General features: G+C 41.0%; 3 protein-coding genes across 5 annotated transcripts in view; 2 read left to right on the top strand and 1 right to left on the bottom strand.

Moving 5' to 3' along the window:
- The window catches only part of MYO7B (myosin VIIB), a 54,404-nt gene extending 48,382 nt beyond the window's left edge, over positions 1–6,022 (top strand). For both annotated transcript variants that reach the window (XM_032120029.1, XM_032120030.1), the window contains 6 exons: positions 554–660; positions 878–1,063; positions 1,925–2,041; positions 2,685–2,768; positions 3,466–3,585; positions 4,336–6,022. In XM_032120029.1, the coding sequence (XP_031975920.1) occupies positions 554–660; positions 878–1,063; positions 1,925–2,041; positions 2,685–2,768; positions 3,466–3,585; positions 4,336–4,419 (698 nt within the window). In that variant the 3' untranslated portion in view covers positions 4,420–6,022. The remainder of the gene's footprint in view (positions 1–553; positions 661–877; positions 1,064–1,924; positions 2,042–2,684; positions 2,769–3,465; positions 3,586–4,335) is intronic.
- The window catches only part of LIMS2 (LIM zinc finger domain containing 2), a 34,445-nt gene continuing 17,657 nt past the window's right edge, over positions 6,019–22,806 (bottom strand). The window contains exons 5-10 of one of the 2 annotated variants that reach the window (XM_032120063.1): positions 14,355–14,504; positions 13,346–13,496; positions 12,209–12,301; positions 11,280–11,328; positions 11,018–11,093; positions 6,019–10,213 (exon numbers count right to left, since the gene is read on the bottom strand). In XM_032120063.1, coding sequence (XP_031975954.1) covers positions 10,066–10,213; positions 11,018–11,093; positions 11,280–11,328; positions 12,209–12,301; positions 13,346–13,496; positions 14,355–14,504 — 667 coding nt within the window. In that variant the 3' untranslated portion in view covers positions 6,019–10,065. The remainder of the gene's footprint in view (positions 10,214–11,017; positions 11,094–11,279; positions 11,329–12,208; positions 12,302–13,345; positions 13,497–14,354; positions 14,505–22,806) is intronic. The other variant, XM_032120064.1, reaches the window with a different exon arrangement.
- Positions 16,312–22,175, top strand: GPR17 (G protein-coupled receptor 17). Its single transcript, XM_032120062.1, has 2 exons — positions 16,312–16,558; positions 20,563–22,175. Exon 2 carries the CDS (start codon positions 20,599–20,601, stop codon positions 21,628–21,630), a length of 1,032 nt encoding a protein of 343 aa, XP_031975953.1. The 5' UTR covers positions 16,312–16,558; positions 20,563–20,598; the 3' UTR covers positions 21,631–22,175.

Raw genomic sequence — 22,806 nt, 5'->3', positions numbered from 1 at the left:
TATACATTTTGAAATCTACATCAAACTCAAACTCCACTCAAATTTTGTATCAATTTGTCCTGACCTTTGTGTATTTCATAACAGCTGAGGTTCAACTTCCTGAAGCTCTGTCTATGTATCTAAGACTTTCTAACTTCTCTTCCCTCAGCTGATGTAGCTGCTAGGAGCACTGAAAATCACAGTATAAAGATGTGGGTGCACTAAATCACAGTTCATTTGTAGAAGCACAGCCATCAGGGGATGTACTCACTTCAGTGTAAGAGCATTCGGGTGTGCTGCACACCAGCAGGCAGCTGTCATGAGTACCAATAACAAACACTCAATGGCAGTCCCTCAACTTCTCCTCCATCTGATCATTGCATGAGCAGTGTCCAGGAACTGAAAACTAGTAATTTCTTTTGTCATCTAAAATGGCTTTTTGTGTTGTTTTGTTAGTAATTTTGTTTGTTACCATTAAAACCATAATTACTTTTCTGAAGGAATTCACAAGCCATTTAAAAACTGTAGAACTGTCAGTGACACAGAGAACACTAACAAGATCTGGTCTCCTTAGGGGCTGCTCTGTCTGTAGCATATGAGGTGTACTTCATGAGAAAGCTGTGGCTGAATGTTGCTCCTGGCAAGGACCTGAAAGCTGATACCATTTTCCATTACCACCAGGTAAGCAGCTCTCTAAAGCAGAGATCTTGTGATCCAAGAAAGGGTTGCAAAGGATCTTTAAAGATCACCCAGAGAACCTTCAGAAGGAATCAAAAGTTCTTGGGATGTCCTTGGACTGTGTTCGGCAAGACTTGCATCCTGACCTCACAAATTCAGAATGCTAAAGTCAGTGTTGCTTTGGCCCATTCTGCCTGGATTCAGAGCTGGTCTCTTCCAGGAGCTGCCGAAGTACCTCAGAGGCTACCACAAGTGTTCCAAGGATGAAGCTGTGCAGCTGGCAGGGCTGATTTATAAAGTGCACTTCAACAATGACCGCACACAGCTGGCAGCCATCCCCAAAATCCTGAAGGAGCTGGTTCCAGAGAATCTGCTCCGAGCAGTGTCACCAGATGAATGGAAGAAGGTAAGAACATTCGCTTTCATTAGTCATATTTACATATACCGAGCTTTAGTAGACAAGACACATTGAGCCACACTACATTTTTGATCTGATGGTCTTTGAAAATTCTGTGGAGGGACGGTATTGGATATTGCTGGATTTTCCAGCAGGATAGCAAGAGGATTTGCCTCTTATAATCCAGATTTTACATACTCTACCAAAGTTCTGAAAGATATCTGCAGGCCTGGATGGCTTATCTGAAGTGTGCATCTTTCTCAGAGATACTAATCTATTTCCAGTGCCCAGAAAAAGAGTTAGAGATAGGAGAGTCAGTGACGTGACTCGGAAGTTGAGGATATTCACAGAAACAGAAAAATTAAGGTGCCTCGTAAGTATTTCTTGGCAGCAAATCAATCTCCTTGCACCGTGTCCATGCTACTTACAGCAAAAGGCTCTTTTATCCACAAAAAGGGCAAGGAAGTTTCAGTGGGTACTTATCACTTAGTCTGCTGAGGGAAACACAGGTCATTGTTTCAAATACGAAGGGCAAATTCACCCTACGTTTTTCAGCCAACGATGTAATACATGTTTGTGGGTGTTGAACACTGGCTTCCTGAGTTTTATCTCACATTGCCCCTCTGCCCTGAGTCCATTTCCTTCGGCTGCTGGGCTTCCTTCACCCACCACAGGAAGAAGGAACACTGGAGGGTGCTGGCTTCACCTTGCCCCATGGCATGGCAGCTGCTTTCATTTTCAGTCTTCTGTTGCTGGGGCAAAAAGCCTGATGGCAGTGATGAGCTGATGCTGTCTTTAGTGCTAATGCTAGGTATTGGAAACCTGCCTGTCTCCAAAACAACTGGCTTTGTATCCTCTTTTCCTAAACAGAGCATTATTGCAGCATATAGTAAACATGAAGGAAAAACTGTGGATGAGGCCAAGATTGCCTTCTTGAAAATGATACAGCGGTGGCCAACGTTTGGATCAGCCTTTTTTGAAGTGAAGGTAGGTTTGAAGCCCTGTGTGAGTGGATTTAGTAGTAATTAGTCCTGAGGGATACAGACTGACTGTAATTCCATATTTGAAAGTAAAAATACATTATAAAGCTGGATTCCTGTCATCTATTGAGGAAAACTCAGATCCTTCCAAGTTGGGAGATGGATTCTTTATCCATTCTGAACTATGCTTGTTGCTTACTGACAATGTTGTTCTAGTTATAATACCTCTATTACAATTGTGTAGTAAATGTAGGGGGCTTAATTGTCCTGTCATTGCTCTCCACAAGAAAATGCTGCCAAATTGTATCTCTCTGGGGGACTCTTCCCTCAGAACAGAATTGTACTAATGCTCTCATTCTGGAGTATCTCCCAAGAATAATTTCCCATGTGTTACCTTTAATTTCTCCTCACTAGGCTCTTAATTGATTTGCAATCAATCATTAACCCTAGTATCAGACAGCATAGTAAATAATGGACCTGATTCTGCTGTCATGTAGCATTTGCTCAAGTCATCAATGTATGGCTAAAATGTTTCAGTGTTCATTTGGGAAAGAGAACACGAAGCACTGGACACTGTTAAAGGTCACTAGGCCCAAGATACCGATAATTTCTCAATTTTCTGCTTATCTTGCTGTGTTACTCATTTACAGCAAGCTTCAGAGCCCAATTTCCCAGAGATTGTATTGATTGCAATCAACAAGCAAGGAGTCTCGCTGATACACCCGAAGACAAAGGTAACAGCTGCTTCTCAAAAGTCCATCTAAGGAAGGATTGAATGGATCCTGCTAATTTAGGGACAGTGATAGGACCAGGAATGGTAGGAGAGGATAGAGGCTCTCTATTCATTTACTGTAACCAAAGCAAATGTTACTGCCTCCAATCACTTCTTTGCATTTTCTACACTGGAACGGAATAGGGGTAGTGCATCTCTGAAAAAAGACATAGGAATTATGATAGATGTGGCAAGGTGGTAAGATCAGGAAGATGGATGGGCAGTGCACTTGGGAACCTGCTTCAGAAAAATGCTTTGCAGGAAGCTCCAGCTGGCTAAAAGATTAGGCTAAATGGCCATGTTTACCTGCAGTCTAACCCCAACAGTCTGGTCATACCAAGTTCTCAGGAAAAGGGAGTATCACTATTTGCTTTTTTAATAATGAAACAAATTAAAAGCGAGTTTTAGATTATTGTAAATCTAATGGCAGTGTGCTAAGGCAAAGATCAATATATAATGAAAGGAAGTCTCATTAGTGTGATTAAGATTCACCTGTTTGGTGAAAATACAATATACCATTGTAATCTGGATGCAAGAACTACCTTGATCCACTGTTTTTATAAATGAAGTGAGAAAGAACAAGAATTCTCTGGGTCTACATGTAACAGCCTGCTTTCATTTGAGAGATGTTCTATGGTTCAGTTTGTTTCCCCTTACAGGATATTTTAATAGTCTACCCCTTCAATAAAATCTCCAACTGGAGCAGTGGGAGCACGTACTTTCACATGACAATAGGGAACCTGGTACGAGGAAACCGGCTCTTATGTGAGACATCTCTGGTAAGAAGAGTTTTGCCAACTTAGATGCAATGAAATCCTAATTTTTCCTTTCCAACCAGGATTGCTACAAAAGATGGTGCAAAACCAGATAAATACCAGTGCAGATACAAAAAGCATTCACTGCTGTGTCAATAAAATTGCAATTTTCATATATAATGCTATCTGATGCAAAGATGCAAGACACAGGACACAAGGGAAAATAGTTATTTCCCAAATTCTTCCCATATATCAAAATTCTATCCATCTGAGAAGTTAAGACTGCAAAGCTACAGAAGAGGCTTTTTGTCTTGCATGTCTGCCTCCAGTTATGTAGTAATGCCAGCCTTGTAAGACTTCATATTTTCCAGGGAGTGGTACCATCTTTTTAACAACTGGTTTCAGACTATTCACAGTGTCAGAGAAGCGTCACTGTATTAATATTTAAAGGTAGGTTTGTAAGATAACAAAAACATTTAAAGGCTATCTTCTCTGACAGAAAAGCTTGGGTTCTTAAATACAAGAATCTTAAGTACAAGTCAAGCTACAGAATGAATACCAAGGAGACAGTAGAGCTATGCTCTGTAAAGTTTTGGAAATCTATGAAAAGCAGAGGGAGGAATGGATAAATTATAACTAAAACAGTGACAGCTATTGAAAGGAGATGTTCATGCAAGGAAGAACCTGAGAAGATAATAAATGAGGGAGGAAATGATAGTTATTTTTGCTTCTGGAGCTCTCTGAGAGATTTAAGACTCTTTTCTTTCCTGACAGGGTTACAAAATGGATGACCTGTTAACATCCTATGTACACCTGCTCATGAATGCTGTAAACAAGCAAAAGAACCTCCCAGCCTGAGAGTGGATAGAGTCCATGACCTGTACTTGTGCCAAACTACCTGTAATTTCATATCCCAGAAGAAATGCCATTTAAAAAATATTAATCTTGATGATCAATCTTCTGATCACACACTGAATGAACTGAGTTGCTGAAATACTACTACAAGAGAAGCTCAAGTAAGCATGTGCTTTCAAACATCTGTAACTTTTCTGTCTTAGATGTAGTATGAGAATTCTATTCAGATTTTGGATTTAGAGAAGTTTAGATGGACTTTAATGTTCCATGGGAGTGGGGAAACCCTGTGAGGGCCCCTTCTAATAGCTTGAATCTCCTCCATTCAAAGACAGACACACATTAAGAGCTGTCTTTCTGTTGGAAAGAAAATGCCCCTTATTGTATATGGTCTTACCAAATGCACAAACTCAAAGAGTCTTTGGAAACAAAGGTAATGTAATTTTTTCCCTCCTGTTGGCAATTCTAAGAGTGGAGAGATGCCCTTTAGTAGTAGATAACTGGACACTTTGAAAGGTAACATGCATGGTTTCACCCTCTGGTCCCTAGGTTACATGCTGCACATTACAGTAGACTGACAGCCAATTACTGTCCCAATGTAACTGTCCTTCCTGCATGTTGCTAAACTTGCAGGCTGTCCCCTGATTTACCACAGCCTTGCTTAAATTAAATAGTCTTCTTTCTTCCACATGTTATAATCCTCTTGGAAACTAACAACTGCTTGCAGTTTCTAGTAAGTGCTGAAATGAGTCTGGGGTTTGGGTCCATCACTTTTAGTTGCTCCTATTTCAAGATATAGATGAGCTATTCAGTGCAAATCAGAACTGAAGAACTCAGTCTAACAGAGTTCTGCTGAAAAGAGACTTTTCTGCTCTACAAAAATGTTCTGTTTGGAGTTATGCAGGCATTCTTTCACAAGACAACAATAATAGCTTTAATTGCTCCTGATCTTTTCTGTTTCCTGTTTAGCAGACAGTTTGAGTGGTAAAATTTGATTCAGCACTTGTTCATCTCTCAGAGCTTTGTAGAAACACAGCTTTGGTGCCACAGGAACCAGAGTGTGCTGTGAGTGTGTAAAGCAGATATGCACTATGGTGGGAGTAAGCTCAGCTGCTTCCCCCTCAGAAAAAGTACTCCTCCCTCACTCCCAGTGAAACGTGGATATGTCTTAAATCATTTACACCAAGTTCCTTGACACACAGTCTGGCAGTGCTGGAAATGCAGCTCTGCCTGAGCTTTCAACTTTGCCAATGGATGCACAATGGTTCTCTTGTTCCTTCTGACATGCATGTGCAAAATTCAAATGCTGGTGGGAGTTTTGTATATGGGTGGCAGGCAAGAGCCCCACTCCGTTTGTGCATCTAAATGAGTGCCACACCTGTCAGAATAGCTGATCCTTTTGCAAGCAGTTAGATGTTCCTGCTGTAATGTCCATTGCTGGCAATGGAAATGCTGGAGTCTAATTGCCCAGAGTGGTTTTGTCACCCAGTGTCTGATCTACCTACCTACCTATAAGTGAAAAATGTCCAGCACTTCACCTGTACAAAAAGAAATTTTGCGGCCAAACTGTATTGTATCTGTTTTTTAAATAAAGACTTCAGAAAATCAACCACAATGTCCTTTTTTTACCAAGTGAATGTTTGCTCCAGATCCATGTAACCCAGATCTACCAAATATCCACTATATCCTGTAAATGATCATAGCATCCCATCTGCTCATTAAATACACAACACAATTAGTACAAGACAGCTGCTAAAAGGATGATCCCCCTTTCTGCACATCCTCATCAACCAACACATCACCACAGAAGCAGCACAGGTCCAAAATGTGAATTCACCACAGCAGCTCCTAAGGTTTGGGCAAAACCAGAGCTCCTCAGAGTGGGTAATGCTCTCTGGCTAAGCACTGAAAATATGGTATTAACTGTACACTATACAAATTTTTTCCCTTTATTTTTGGGTAAAGATTTAAAATGTATTACAGTAACTTTAATACAAGAACATACAAAGGCACAGTATTACAGCATTTCAATCCACAATTGTGTTTTGGTTAGACAGCTAAAACAAAGTGTGATAAAATGAGAGCTCTACACGGTGCAGAACCCATCAAGGCCTGAATCAAGGCAGGGAACTGCTAATTCTTTTCTCAGTCTAATACCCTCAGCACTTAACAGTGCTTTACAGACTAGTATAACCATGTTTATTACATGCTTGCCTGCAATTTATTCCCTCCCCATCCAATCACTTCTGAAAGTGTGTCAGTCATATCATCTAACACCAATCATGCCACATCAGGAATTCTCTGTACAAAAGGCTGACCAATGTTTGCCAGCATTGCACAGACTGCTGTAAAAACATCAGACACAAATCCTAGAGAGCAGGTTAGTGCCATAAAGAAAGGCTGCAAGTGATTAGCATACCCTTTGAATACAAAGAAGCTTCACATACCATGCTTTCTAAAAGCAAAACCATTTTCAAGTGTACTCAGTGAGTGTTAGTGCTTTTAATTATGTAAAAATATGAATGTAAACTATAAGTGAATAGTATGAGACAACACCTTTTAGTAAGTGTAGATTTCTGAGCCAAGTTCAACCTTGATATTAATCTCTACTCTCCAGTGGTGTGATACTTAGGAAGAATTTGGCCAGCAGGTCTATTTACAGCAATGGAAAAAAGCATGCAGCCTATTTCTGACTGACACCTTGACTATATTTATTATAAAGAAAACAAAACCCAACCTGTCAGCCTACCAAGGCACTAAGGAGAACTTGTAAGTTTGCACTATATTCTACTTGGTTTTTAAAATGTAGACTGACAGAAGTAGAGGAAGATGTATTTTTTTAAAACATTTATAGTTATTTCTCCTACTCCTTCAATTCCACTCTCACACAAAAGGTATGTTGGTAATATAAACTACTGTAACTCTGCACATTGCAGGCTATGGGCAGCAGATGTATACGAAAAATAATTGTGGAAAATTAATAATTTATGAGAGTATCACCCTCCACTAATATAGAGGTCAGGGATTACAGTGATTTTTTTCACCAACTAACTTTACAAAATATCCTGAAGATAAGGACATACTCCAAATCTTAGAGAACTGAATAGAGAATTATATCAACTCTCCTTTGAACTCTGAAGCTTTCTAGGTCTGCCAAATTTCTAACATGAGACAAGGCGAGAGCCCATACTAAATCTTTACTGGCAGCACAGAAGTAAATCCATTCGCCTTCACATACATGCACTTCCCATTGCTGAACGTGAGAGTGGCTGCTGAAAGAATATTACCTGCTGGCTGCTAGCTACTCAGTCCTTCCATATTTACCAGGAATGTGTGACTGTGTGTTCCTCCACCACTTCCCAGGAGGCTGGGGATACACAGCTGCTCAGATTCAGCATTAAACATGGCCTGGGACTGAGATTACAGGAACAGACCAGAATGCTTTATGCTGAGACAAATCTGCATAACATACTGAGCTGCATCTAGGTTAGAACTTCCAAGTGTTTTATGCGATGACAAAATGCCAAACAACAGGTTTCATTGCAAACGGGGGTCTTTGCAGGGCCACACTACTGCACCAAAAGATGTGCTGTTCTTTGTGCCCTTAACTAAAAGACCATTTTAAGGCTGGTGAGAGAACAGTGAATAGCCAATGTGTTCTCCTAAAGCAGTGACACAAGCAGCTACTATTATTGGAATCTACAGTGCAGGAAAAGATGAAAGAGTTTACTGTTAAAATTAGGCCTATCCCCTCATCATTATTAGAGTGGATACACTGTAACCCAGTTAAAAGATTATGGTAACTTACAGCAACAAAAAGCAAGGCAGCTGATGGAAACTGAGTTAGCAAAGGCAGTGAAGATCTAAGATGGTCTCACATGGGGGATTCTGATCTGCACGCAGTTATCCAGGATTTCCCACCACTGCTGTGGTATCACTGGTGCAGTTCCATGGGTAGTAGATCCAGCAAGCATGGTAACACAATTCTAAAGTAGATTATTGCCCCTATCCAATTGCTGCTCACACATACATGAAGTGGGGAAGCTTTAACTTCTTGCTACCTAATTCACCTGGGGCTGCAGGGTATTGTCTAGGCCCAACTGCTGTGTTCATTTGACTGACTAAACTAGCCATTTTTCGGAAGACTTAAACCATGCGAAGGACAGTAATCCTCCAGTGCTTGTCAGCCTTGCAACAGTCTCACAACTGTTCCTGGAAAGGGATTTTCAGGCTGCTCAGCTTGGTTCAGCACAAGGAAGTAAGGGGGTCACCTCCGGGGGCCTCCGAAGCTCACGGGGATCATACATTGTGCAGGTGGGCTCAGAAACAGCACTGCTGATGGCTCACCTCTAAAGAAGTATTGAGAATATCCAAAACCAGTAGATATCTCAGCACCTAGGGTTGTGGTAGCAGAGACAGTAGACCACTGAAACTTCACTGGTGACAGGCAAAATTACAGAGGAGGACTATATGCTTGAGAATGTTAGAGTCATGTCTGAGATTCTTTCCTTAAGTATACTCAGGTCTTAAAAAGAAAGATGAATGGGAAACTCTTTTTTGGGTAAAAATTTAAAGAAAAATGGGCTTTTTTTTCTGCCTAGCACCACATTTGCTACAAATGGCATACATTAGAAACTCTGTGATGTAATTGGGCTTTCTGAAGCGCGACCAACAAACATATACTTGGCTTGCAAATAAAGTGAGAATGGGAAAACTGAAGTGCTTAAATTGGTACCATATTATCCATTCGATTTCCTTATGCAAAAGAGTAACCAATGCTCCAGCCACACTGCCTCAATAAATATCAGCTATGCCAGTGGACAGGACTCACTTTATACTGACCACTCTACCAGCCATGTAGTAGTAGAGAACAAAGAAATTTAGTGTCAGTTCTAATAAAATGTTTAGTTTCCCGCAGCCACCTTCTCCTTAAGGAGAGCCCAGCTATTCTGAACAGGCTCACATGGCCTTGACAGCTGAAATCTCCTTAGTGAGCAGGGAAGCAGCAAAGCAAACTTCTTAGCTGCCTTAACACTGGGCCTAAGTGGGCAGTGCAGAAGCCATAGCTATTGGTTCCTGGGCTTGTCCAGTAAACCTACAAACCAGAAGGACTGTAGGGCACCCATATTCTCTGTAGGAATCTGGAGAAAGACCAGAACGTTTTGCTGGCAGCAAAGAGTGACAACTTTCAGAATATTTGCCTATATACTAAAAACAAAAAAAATTTCTTCACCCAGAGTAAGAAGAAAAATTTTGATACTCTGATTGAAAAATAGAAAATCTGACATTTCTTCCAGCCCTACACTCAACCACTTTTTCCAAACTCCTTAGACTAGAGGAGTGGAAAGAGTAGTACAGTTCAACTGAGGAACGAAAGACTGTGTATAACTCCACAAAGGCAAAATGCAATGTTAGTAGCAAATTAATAATGAGCCTGCATGCTGCTCAAGCAGAAATCATACTCCTCTTCCTGCCAGTGTTAACAGACAATTGCTTGAGAAAAGGGACAGTCTAGATGCAAGAGACATCACCAGAAGCAGAGAAAGGTACTACTTATCTTTGGTTCCACTTCTTAGTAATTGCTTCTGTAATCAACAGCTGCAGTGAGGAGCAGCTTGTGTTAAGAGTGCATCAGGAGACTGACAGATGCGTTTAAGCAGAGTTTAAATCTAAAGCTTTAGGATGGGTCTTCTTGGATGCCAGCTCTGACAATTTCTTCAGACGTTTCTTCAGCTCCAGAGGGAATTTCTCATAGCACTTCTTGCACACAGGCTTCATGTCAAACTCCACGAATTTATTCCTTTAACACAAAGAACAGTCACTAAAATGGTATTTGCAAACTATATGCTTCACTACTTCAAATCTCCATGTACCTACATGAGTGTTGTTGCTAATGTTCTACTCCATTTATAAAACGACTCATTTCCTCAGCTGGTGACGCAAGTACAGAGACTGGGTTATCAGTGAACTGAAGTCTTTAGTATTGCTAGGTAAATAAGGAGCAAGATTTTGCTATATATTTGCATGTAACTATCTAGAATAATAGTTTTGTTATTGTAGAATGCAAGAGGTCCCTTGCACTTCAGAGATCCCCTTTGGGATGAATCAGAGCTCCTTCATATGGTCAGTGGAGCCAACCCAGTATCGTAGGATAAGGGTTTGAACCTGAGAAAGGAAAAATGTAGGATTGCTTTTTTTTTTTTGCTGTCCCTCTTCTAGATATTTAAGGCAAATAGCATAGTATTTTATTTCAAAGTAATCTATGCAATAGCAAATATTGTCATTGAGTGGAGCAACCAGAGACATGGAGGCTGCAGGCTGTTCAGGACAGGCAAAGTTTAGAGCCTTCCCTCTGTACTGCTGGTTGAGTTCCCATCTTACCCAACCTCCTCACAGAATAGATTAATGAAGGGAAATAAATCAGAGAGGATGCTGAGTGTCAGATCCCTTTTAGTGCTGAAATCAGTGGAATTAAAAGCCCCTGCTCCCACAGAGAAGACGTATACTGGCCTTCAGAGAGGCACTGGCTCATGGCTCCTCCAGGTTGATACCGTGCCATAAGGGCAAATATCGCACATGGTCCAAAATATAAACACTGACTTACTTCAATGTGAGCTTGATGTTGCAGGTGGAGCAGGAGAAGCAATTCACACACCAGGCCTTGTTAAGAGCTGATACCACTGCAAAAGTAAAAGCACCAAATAAGAGGAAAGTGACGGGTTACTTGAATTCAGATTTACATGCAAATTCAAATGAGGCCAGATGTGAAAACAAACACTGATGTCTTGCAACTGTGGGACTGCAACAGCTGCACTAACAAATGAAACAAGGACAGCAACCAAAAACAGGGAGAGAACAAATCTTACCATCTCCCTCTATCACGTGGCTGCAGTTGTAGCAAACATCTCCAAAGAGCTGCACAGAAAAAGAAATAAGAATAGGAACTCATGTTGCTGACTACTCATGCTGCCCAAATTACACAGCTGGTGTGAACATTAAATGCTAATAACCAAAGAATTCCCAGATACTGCAGCGGCCCCCAATATACCAATTTAAATCCTCTGAATAACTTCTCATACACTTGCCAAATAGGCTGTGTTCCTTTGGATCTCATACCAGTAAATATTACAAAACCTTTTTTGTTGATGCCTCACACTCTAGTACTGTCATGCAATCTTCAAGTCCTGTATATGTGTCAGGTGGAGAAGGAAGGATGGGTACAGTATGATGCTTACTGTAGACAAACATCTCCTGATGCTTAACTATAAACACCAAAATAAAACTACTGCTACTATCAGAACAGCAACACTTACTTCTTATGAGAGAGCCATTTATCTGACAGAGGAAAATACCAAACCAAAAAGTTGTTCAGTCAAATCATACCCAAAAAACAGGGTTTGATTGGCTTTTCTATGGGTTTTTTTTATTGATCTATTTTTCTATGTTTTAGATAACACAATAGTTGCCTCAGGCCCACAGAAGCAAGCAATTACCAAAGAGGCCCACTAAATACTTTAGAAGTACAATTACAGGGATTTTAATCACAACCCATGGCCAGTGATTTTCTCAATGGCATAAATTAAAATCAGTATCCCCAAGATATTTCTATTCTGTTTTCAGCATCACTTTTCTACCTACCAAGAAAAACTGTCCTTTTTCTGTTAAATCTGACTAATTTCTTAGTATTTCATTGCCTCTACAAATTCAGATTATGCAAAATCTGCATAGCTTTGCATATATAAAACATAAAAAAGCATTTGCCAGTCACACCTACAGCACAGATGGCAGAATTTACCTGATTATAATGAGTCTCACAATAGGCCAGCCCTTTTTTTTCATAGTGTCGGTGCCCCAAGAATGGCTTCTCACATTTGGCACAAACAAAATGCTGTAAAAGACAAAAAAAAAAAAAAAAATTCCATGGCAGGCAAAACAAATTTCCCATCACCAGGGAAAAACATGGCAATACATTGTAGCTCAATACCTGACACTTGATCACAGAATAGTTTGGGTTGGAAGGGACCTTAAGGCTCATCTCATTCCAACCTGGCCTTGGACACTTCCAGGGATGGAGCAGCCACAGCTTCTCCGGGCAGCCTGTGCCAGGGCCTCAGGACCCTGACAGGGAAGGATTTCTTCCCAATATCTATCTAAATCTACCTCTTTCCATTTAAAGCTGTTACCTCTTAATGCTTTAATGAAGCACAGACAGGAAAGATCTTTATGGAAGCAAAAAAAAGAGATATTTAGTCTATTTATAGTAATTAAGAGTTGTATTAAAGATAGGTGGAAGACCAGCTGGATAGGCAATCATCTTGTGTCTATCCTGGCAGATTTGTGGACTATTATCTTGCTTGTTTCAGGGAAGAGAAGCAGGAACATAAACATAGTTGGTATTAATACACTTTAAATGAGCAGCAGCATCTCTCTCCCCTAGGAGGCATAAATGACTGAAACAAAGATCACTAAAAATCTTCAGAGCAAGTTGTGATGACTCAGCTGAAAGTTATAGAAACAATGAGCTGAAAAGGCTTAAAAAGCACAAATTGCACTGGCTCAGCCTGCAGTAAAAATTGCAACCCTGTATGTGCCTGGTAACTGGAATTGGAGAGGATAACTCTAAGTACACCATAGAAAATATGTAAATTTATTAGTAAGTAGATGCTGTTCAGTGAACCCTATTCTGCAAGAATCTTTACAAATTTTAAAATTAAGTTTATTGCAGTCGTTAAAACATAGCTTTCTTAGGAATCCTGATGGCCCTGCTGTAATTCATTCACTCACAAAAGTGAAGACAATCTGAAACATAAGCAACTGGGTTTTGTCTGAATTCATCTATTACAGACCACCTTCATGTCTACAGCTTCCAACCAGCACTAGTCCTCTTCCAAAGCAGCTCTTGAAGGAAGTTTGAGCTTCAGACAGGCCTCACCTCCACATGCCATTGCTTCCCCAGAGCATTGACCACCCGGCCCTCGATGGGCCTGCGGCAGGCGCCGCAGATGGGGATCCCCATCTTGTCGTGGCATGGCAGGCAGTACAGCTCCCCCTTCAGCTCCCGGGCCTCGGCAGTCAGCTCCTTCCTGGGAACACAAACATGTCCCTGAAGTAAGAACACCGAGGGAAACTCTTCAATGCCCAGGAGGAAGTTTTGGAAGACTAAATTTGAAAGTTAACTTAGGTAACATTCATGCTACAAATGCAGTCATTAAGTTTAGCTAGTGAAACACAGTTATTGTCATCTCATCTTTCTAAAATTGTTTTCTCAGTTTGCCAGACAAGAACATATGTGGGACATCATGTCTGCAGCTGCACAGTCCCACAGAAAGATGAGGTTCACTTACAGGGAACATTGCACTGTCATGCTAAGACTCGAATTACCTTTGAATGGGAGAGCTCAGGTACAAGAACCATCCTAGCAGTGCTCAATACTGAGACATTTACTTGGACTCTTACCCATTCTGGGGCAATACTGTGCCCAGGTAAAATGCCTTCGTGGTAAGTAATTCAGGTCAGACAGGTATCAGCGTGCTAATGGACTGTGCCACACAACTGACACAGCTCATCAAGCCATCTTTTTTTTTTTTTCTATCTAGGAATTCAAAGTTAAACTATTTTGGACAGCCTGGTATCTACTATCTTTGGAAAACTCTGCTATGGTAATCTGCACACAACCTTTCAGATAAGTTCATGCTCAGGAACTATTTTCACTTTCATTATAAACTAACATTATCCAATGTTAGAATAAGAGAACATTGAATGGCAAAATAAAACTAAAATTCCTGTATTTTTTCCAAACTTATTTCAGTTTCTCCTTACACAATTTCTATTTGCTCAACAATGTGAAGGCAGCAAAGTTTAGATTTTGGGAAGGACTGCACTGCTGACTGAACTGTTTGTCTCTCTCCTTTTTTGTCAGAGTTTACAGTATGACAACATACCCACAGTGGGTGCAGTTGAAGTGATCTGGATGATAGGAATCATTCCTAAACATCAGAGGCTGCTCATCAATTATCAAGTGGCACTTCTGACAGATGTACTTGCCCAGTCCCTTAGCTTTTTCACGGTTATGGCATGGCCTGCACAGATGCCTGGTTGAACAAAGTAAAGGAAAGAAAATATTTAAAAACTCTTTCTCCTAAAACAACATATAGTGCATACTGTGAGAAGTACTTTATGTAACAGAACTGTCTTCTGAGGTCAGACTAAACATAATTCAGTTTGGTATCCAATATTTCACTCCAGTTGCACAGACAAGAATATGAGTATGAAGCAGTCACACAGTTGTATTTCCTTAGAATACTCCTCCAACATTCACTGATTTATATGCCATCAGGGATATCACCCAGTCATTCTTCTAGGGATCCTTTCCAACCCTCTAGATCTTTTCTGATAGCTGGACAAGGAAAAGTGGCAACACCCTCTCTCTATTACTAATGGATCCAACCATAACAGGGGCACTACAGCACTGGGAGGGAGTCAAGGAGAGAGAATAAAATGTATCAAACCAAAGTGTACTGCTTTTACCATGGCTGGATTCCTTAGTCTTCAATATCTAGGATAAACAAGAGACCTCTTCTTGCCTACAAATTCCTTTTACTCCTAAGTCAAAGAAAATTAAGAACTATGCAGCTTTATGTGGTAAAAGCCAGTGTGTTCCTAGCACATGTTCTTGAACATATTACAAGTACACTTCTAAACAGGCAGATAACTCAAATTTCTGGCAGCAAAGCTCAGGTGAAGGTGTAAAAAACTTGTGAAGGCTGATGGAAGCCACCAGTTTTATCCCAATATTTAGGAGCTCTGACGAGAAGCTGTTCAGTTTAGTTGCCTATTACCTATCCCTCTAGCTGCAATGCTGTGGGCTGGGAAGAATTTATGATAAAAGAAAAATGACAGAGAACGACTTCTGTGGGTTGCTTTGTCCCAAAACCAACAAGTCTGCTTAATTCCTTTCACTGTATCACTATGTCAAACACTCACTGAGATTCACAGGTCATTCTCAAAACACATCAGACAAAAGGAAAAGTTCAAATGGAAAGGGCAGATTTATGGATGAAGTATTAGGTTCTTCACAGGGCCCATTTCAAAATTCTGCCGTGATGAATCACTCACCCTTCGATCTGTGAAATGGGGATAAGAATACAACACAGATGTTGTTGTGAGGCCTCAAACGTTTATGACTCTCAGCTGGCAGGCGCCTAAGTGCTAAGTATCATTATTATTCTCTCCAAATCTGAGCCCTCCTGTCAGCAAGTATCTCTGTCCAGGGCTGGAAGTACTGTCCGCCCAGACGGAGTCCAGAAAAAGCAGACAGCACCCCATTATAAGGAAACATGCAGCTGTGCTCATCTCAGCATAAAGGCATCAATTTTATTCAGCACTATCAAACGCAGAGTAATTATACAGGGCTGGACATGGAGACCCCGAAGCAAGTGTCCTGAAAGAGACCCCTCTCATCCAGCTGAATGAGACGCCTTCAGCCGTTTGCACTGATAAACCATTATCAGCCCCCTCCCCACTCACAAGCCCTCTGCCCTCCCACAGACCCTCTCTATTGGAAGCAAAGGGAAGTGTTGGACAGGCTAAGCTGTTACCATAGCAGCCTCCCCTCTCCCTCACCCTCCCCCCCTCCCCACTCCCACCATTATGGAATTATCCCGTTCTGAAATGTCCTGTTGTGCCTATTAATACTAGATTGCCCTCAAACAATGCATCTCTCCAGCCTCCTCAAATAATCAGGGGACTCCAAGGATTCTGTGTTTAGGGCTGGGGGTTCAGTAGCAGCCTTCAGTAAGCACCATGAACACTGGAATATTCATGCAGGATACTCATATCTATACCAACAGCAGCAGCCCCAGTGCCAAGAGCTCAGCTGGGATGAAGACTGCTCCTCAGTGCTGGGGTGTCCTCTCCCCTGCTCTGTTGTGTGACTGAGCTGATAATGTGCTATCAGAGCAAGGAGGACTCTATATAGAGGGGGCTCCCCTCTCTGCCCAGAGCAGCTCTGCAACTGTGCACTCTCTTGGGATCATCTTGTTTGCTCTGCTCTGCTTCTACCTAGTTTGCTGTCATCAGAAGGAGTTCGTTGAGATATTCCCCAAAAGGACCCTATACTCCACCTACAGGACTGCATTGTAAAGAGGTAAGAGACAAACTTTTGTTACTAGGGGCTTTAGGAGCATACTTTTTTTAGGAGTATTCCTTTTTTAGGAGCTTTCCTAATGGCATTAGTTTTAGCTGGTGCCAGTGAGGAGCAGAACACATACTGAGGTGGATGAATATAACGGAAATGTCTGAATCTAAGAATAGGCAGCGTTTTTTGAACTTCAAAGAATAATTTCCTCGCCTTTCTTTTACATCACTCCTTCAAAACAAAAAAGGTTTCCAAACTTTTGTATCTAATGTATATCCATTTGTGCCATTTGTAATGTTGTGTCCAGTGCTCTCTGACACTGCTTTCATGCTCACAAAAACCAAGTATTTCAGCTGAAGTACAGGCTCAGCAGAGAGTGATTTTCAGGAGAATAACTTCAGCCAGAAACGGACTATTTCTAATGAAGAGTACTTTGAGTGAAAGATAGGAAATGCTCATTTGACAGAACACTAAACTCATAATCATAAAAATGCACAAACCAGTATAATCATACCAGAAACTGCTCTAGCTGAGAGCAAGAACAGCAGTTTCTGATACCCACCACAAACCCGAACATATAGGTCAAGTTTATCTGCAGTGGGCAAACAAAAGCTCCTTGCAAACTAGCTAGGTAACTGAGTACAAGGAGCTAAAGATTTCTCCTGCTAGTTCCTTCATTAATGCCAGACAGAGCATCTGCTGAAAGAGTGACTGCATTATGTCCATACTGACAGCCTTGTGGATTGTTCTCTTGCTTGTTTCTGAGCAGAAGAGAAAAAGGGCATGAAATATGGTCAGAGTGCATGCATTTCAAATGAGCAGTGGCATCCCCATTACAGCTCTGCCCTGGGAGGCCTGGGATAATGGCTAATTCCAGAACAGTGCTCTGTTTAGCAATACGTAAGTCACTAAATATTCACACAGCATCAAGAGTGCAGTCCAAGCGGAAATTGTTGGATAATGAGCCAGACTCCTAAAGGAGTTTTCTGTCTGTGGAATGAAAGCTTCTTGCACCATACAGCTTAACAAAAACTACATATTCTAGGTTATTTGGAACGGTTTCTAGTTTGCTCTCAGCATTTATACAGACTATAGGAATCCCAGTGCTTTGTCTATAAGCATAAAAAACCTACACACATTTATTTTAAATTTATAGGATAAACCTGAGGAGAATAGGCATGGAATTGCAAATAACAGCAAAGGGCTTTTGACACCTTCTAGAGAACACACTGTCAGAGAATTATTACTTTTCTAAAGCTGTAGAATTTTGTTGAAAACATATAAATTCTAAAAATAAGCCCAACAATTAATTCTAGTGACATGTTGGCTTTTTTCCGAACCTACTCAAGTGCTACACCACTGTTTTCAACCAATAAGCAGAATTACAAAAAAAATATTAAAGCTGTAATTAAAATTTCCTTCTAACTTAAAACATAAGCAAAATTAGAAAGAGGACCACTTCCCTTTTCTATAACTTCAAACCAAGTATCGAAAATCATCTCACTTCACCTTGCTCTAAAAAGTAAATTAGGTAACAGCAGCTCTCCTATGAAGGCCGTCATTTGCAAAGACTGAATCTATTTCAATTCTATCATTAGTTCTAAGCCTCTCTCTTCCTGACACTGACATACTGGGCTTCCAGATAGCTCTGACATTCTCCTTTCTCCTCCAACCCACAGCGTTTTGCACCGAAATCATGTCTGTATAGAAATCCATAGCACACTCAGTGCTGTCATCAGTGAGGATAAAACTCTCAACTTTGAAGTCTTGCCTATTCTAGGTCTGGCACTGACACGCAGCTGAATCTGAATTTCCAAGATCCTCCTTAGGAAATCAGCTCAAATAGAATTGGCTCAGTGTATTATGCTGCTAAACCCTTAGTAATTAGCTTGTAAACAGGGAAAAGTCTGCCTAGTCCTTCATTTCAGGAACTGATTTAAAGCATTATCAGTAAGACAAGAGCCATCCCAATCTGTGCTTCTGCCTTTTCAGGCGCTCCAAGGCAGTGTTTGCTGCTTGCACAGGTGTCACAACCATGGATAGAGCAATGTTTAGCCATCAGACCACCTTGTCCCTGACATAAAGATCACCTGATTTACACTTTTTGCAGATGAAAAGCATAATTAAACAATGGGCCTGACACCAAGAAAAGGCTTAATAGCTAGAATATGAGGTGATATGCACCACTGTAAATTAACAGCCAATAAAAAGGCATGGTCTGGCGTGTTTCTCTTTTGGTATGCAACAGAAAAATACATATTTAAACTAACTCTTTCCAGGGAGGGCAAGTATGTGAGTCAATGTTACTATCCCACACAAACTTTAAACTCTTGTGGTTCAAGAATACTTGCAGGTTTTACTTTGTAAGGGACAAATGAATACTATTAACAAAAAATTGTGGCCTCCTCTGTAAACTTGTGACCTTCACAGAAAAAAAAATGCAGCAGGGCATTCTCCTTTTGTATGTGAAAGCACAATTTCACATGTATTTTTGTAGATAAGGACATAAGGGCTTTCCAGCCTTCCTTGCACGTGCAATTTCAAGTAATGGCAAGATAGCACCTTGTTACAAATACTCAAATCCAGAAGGGTATTCAGGCAATGTATGAAGAAGCACCATAGAAAGAACTTCCAATTTCTGAATTTCATCCACTCTCCCTGCTGTTGACTTTGTCTCTTCAGCTGTGAACCAAACAGAAGTGATCCAGCACATTAATCTCCAGCTATTCCAGTTTTCTGTTCACCTGAAAGTAGCAGCAGCCAAACTGAAGATATTAATTATCTTGAATTTTCTTACATTTTCCAATATATTTGTTTGTCCTTAATCCCATTTCGGTTTCTCTATGAACCCAGTATTTTTAGACATCTGAACAATGAGTTCTGTTGGGGAGTGGGACGCAGTGCTTAACAGATGTATTTAAATATTTATTGACTATCACGGAGAAATGGTCAGTCAGTACAAAATGCAATGGTCAGCACAATGGAGGTACTGCTGCACATACTGTAACACTTCTGAGGAATCCAAGTAATAGAGACAATGCTGGAATTTCAGACTGCCTGCATTTCCCTACCACCTATACCCACAGATGAGCAATGTATAAAAAGCCATGGGTAGGTGCTCAGAATATCCTATCACACTTCTTGTTGATGCTGTTCAGGACATTGCAAACAGAGACCGGCAAAGCTAAGATCAGTTTTACTAAGCTGCTATTTGGAAAAGGCCCTGGATAAGCTACAGGGGAGCTTGGGCTTTTGAGGGAGGAAAAGAGAGAGCTATGTTGGAAGATAAAAGCTGCAGGGAAGGACGACACTTTGACAGGTGACTGACAGCATGGGCATTATTTAAAATCTTCCCTGAGCCAATTCAGTGTCAAATGAGATGCTTGCTACCCATCTGAAAAGTTTCCTCCTATATTGGAACTAGGTGTATTTGCCTTCAACAGAGGATTTTAGACCAAAATAATGTTCAAATGTTTTCAGGAACCCTGTGGATTTTTAAAATAACAGCAGTACTTGACCTGTCTTTTATCTATTCTAAGAACAGGACAGATATTCTAATCTAGATCACCTTACAACAGATACCTGTGCTCAGAAAAGCTAACTCATCAGGAACTCCTCAGTCCTCAGGCTTTCAAATCAAAACACAGCAAATACTTTCTAGTTCGACATACAGAACTCACTCCTACTCCTCTTAACCAGGGACACAAGCATCTCACTACCTGGTTATACAAGTGACCTCAGCACAGGTTGGAGACAAGCTCATCACCAGCTAGCCAGCTCTTCATTGGGGTTCCTTCCACAGAAATTACTGCTGTGGTAAACCCAGCTGAGCAGAGGGTATTCAGAATTTTAATATAAGTTTTAAATTCAGACTGACCTGTATACTAAACACTGATGCTAGCAAACAGGAGACATTGTTCACTTTCATGTATGGGTTTTTGGGTCTTTTGTTGGGGTTGTTTGTTTTCCACAAACCCAGGCTCTTTAGTAATATACTGTCTTAATTCTTTCAGATTTAGGGCTTTTTTCTTCAAAACTGTGGGGGAAAAATGAATGGGCCAGCAGATTCAAGCCTGCTCTTCAATTGCTCAAATCAATCAAATTTCGCTTTGGAAACATCAGAGCAATGTGGCAAAGAGACACACCTTGAGAACATGCTTTTCGCCACTTTCTACTTTCTGGACTTCATCCTGGCTTTTGCTGGCAATGCCCTGGCTTTTTGGCTTTTCATCCGGGACCAAAAGTCGGGCACACCTGCCAACGTTTTCCTGATGCATCTTGCTGTGGCTGACCTGTCCTTCGTGCTGGTACTTCCCACCCGGCTGGTATATCATTTTTCTGGTAACCATTGGCCATTTGGTGAGATCCCATGCAGACTCACTGGCTTCCTTTTTTACCTCAACATGTATGCCAGTATCTACTTCCTGATGTGCATCAGTGTTGACCGTTTCCTGGCCATTGTGCACCCTGTGAAGTCCATCAAGCTGCGCAGGTCCCGCTATGCCCATGTGGCATGTGTCTTTCTGTGGGTTATCGTTGGTGTGGCAATGGCACCTCTGCTGCTCAGTGTGCAGACAGTCCAGATGAAAAACACAACTGTCTGCCTGCAGCTCTACAGAGAAAAGGCATCACGTCATGCCCTCGTGTCCTTAGCAGTGGCATTCACCTTCCCCTTTGTTACAACTGTGACTTGCTACTTACTCATCATCCGAAGCCTGAAGAGCGGGAACAGAGTTGAGAAACACCTGAAGGAAAAAGCTGTCAAAATGATCATCATGGTCCTGATGATCTTTCTGATTTGCTTTGTACCTTATCATGTCAATCGCTACATTTATATTCTTCATTACATCGGGACCAAAGCTTCCTGTGAAACACAGCGTCTCCTGGCCCTCAGCAACCGCATCACTTCCTGCCTCACCAGCCTCAACGGGGCGTTCGACCCCGTCATGTACTTTTTTGTAGCTGAGAAATTCCGTGAGGCTTTGTGCAATCTGTTTTGTATCAAAAAGACTGTAATGTTGCCTCAAACATATGAGGGTAAGACAAATGAAAGCTCACTAAGTGCTAAATCTGAACTGTGAACATGACTTGTCAGTTCTCGTGAACACTCTCTTCCACCAAAACCAGTTGAGAGCACAAATATGCAGCAAGACAGTCCACCCAGAGTCAAATTCATCCTGGGAAGGAAAGTTCTGTTGTTTTCATGGGACTGCCATAACAAGAACCCCTCTGACCATAGAGAACACGTGTGTTTATATTCCTGAAACTGCAAAGAGAAGGACAGTTCTACTGATTTCCAAGAAATGAAACTGAGGGTTGAGCACTTAGGAATAGGGAAGGGGGCAAAGAGGGAAATGGACCTATGTATTTCTTTTTTTTTAAAGAACTTACTTCCCAAAGCACTCAGTGCTTCCTCTGCACAATGTATACACCTTATTTAAAATTTCACATTGTGCCAGCAGTAGAGATGCGCTCCTGAGATAGATCTGCCTGATGAAAAAACCCCATATTTGCACATCTTGTTCAAGTCCCTGCATTCAATGTGTTTACATGTAATAGAAAATTGGTACCAAATGGTGACAAGAAAAAAAAAAGACCAGAATGATGCAATGAACCCAGCCAGGACTGGAATTAAGACGGAAAAGATTCCTAGCTTTAAGATGGTTTACAGTTCTTTTTTGTGACTTATCTAGCAGGACTATTCCTTCACTATAGATAAAGTAGGGATTATCTTGATTCTTACTGAGACAAATTGCATCCAGCGGAATATGCCTGGAAGTGACAGGCAGACTAGGGTAGACCAGGTACAATGAAAAGTGCAAAAAAGAACTCAAGAGTTTCCAACAATATTTACTAGAAGACTGCTTCAATGTTATGGAGATAAGTACTATAGGAAATCATGTGACAGGTGAAATATATTCTTATGTAGATACACACACCTATCTCTCTGCTATGCTTTTGGGAGCAAGTTCCTTACCATTTTAGATTTGGTCCACAAATTTCAAAATCAAACATACTTTATCTTGCTTGAACTGCTTTTATCCTGACTGCTTTCCCCAAACACCTTAAGCTATTCCAACAGCCCCTTCTAGCAAGCTTAGGCGCCAAAAGAAAATCAGTTATGCCCAGCTCAAAAAACTAAGGCACAGAGGTTGCATGCAGTATGAAAAAGAAGAGGGAGTTGATAGGACTCTCTGCTGGACAGGTACAAGTATATGACCTTTTCTTCCTTCCTTCACCATTTAGTTAGTGAAAAT

Source organism: Corvus moneduloides, chromosome 10 (genome assembly GCF_009650955.1).
Source record: "Corvus moneduloides isolate bCorMon1 chromosome 10, bCorMon1.pri, whole genome shotgun sequence".
NCBI classification, from domain to species: Eukaryota; Metazoa; Chordata; class Aves; order Passeriformes; family Corvidae; genus Corvus; species Corvus moneduloides.
Note: the sequence above shows the minus strand (reverse complement) of the source record. Positions and strands in the feature narration are given on the sequence as shown.

Bases quoted from the DNA above. Each gene is read 5' to 3' on its own strand.
- GPR17 (XM_032120062.1), top strand. From the start codon at position 20,599: ATGAATGGGCCAGCAGATTCAAGCCTGCTCTTCAATTGCTCAAATCAA.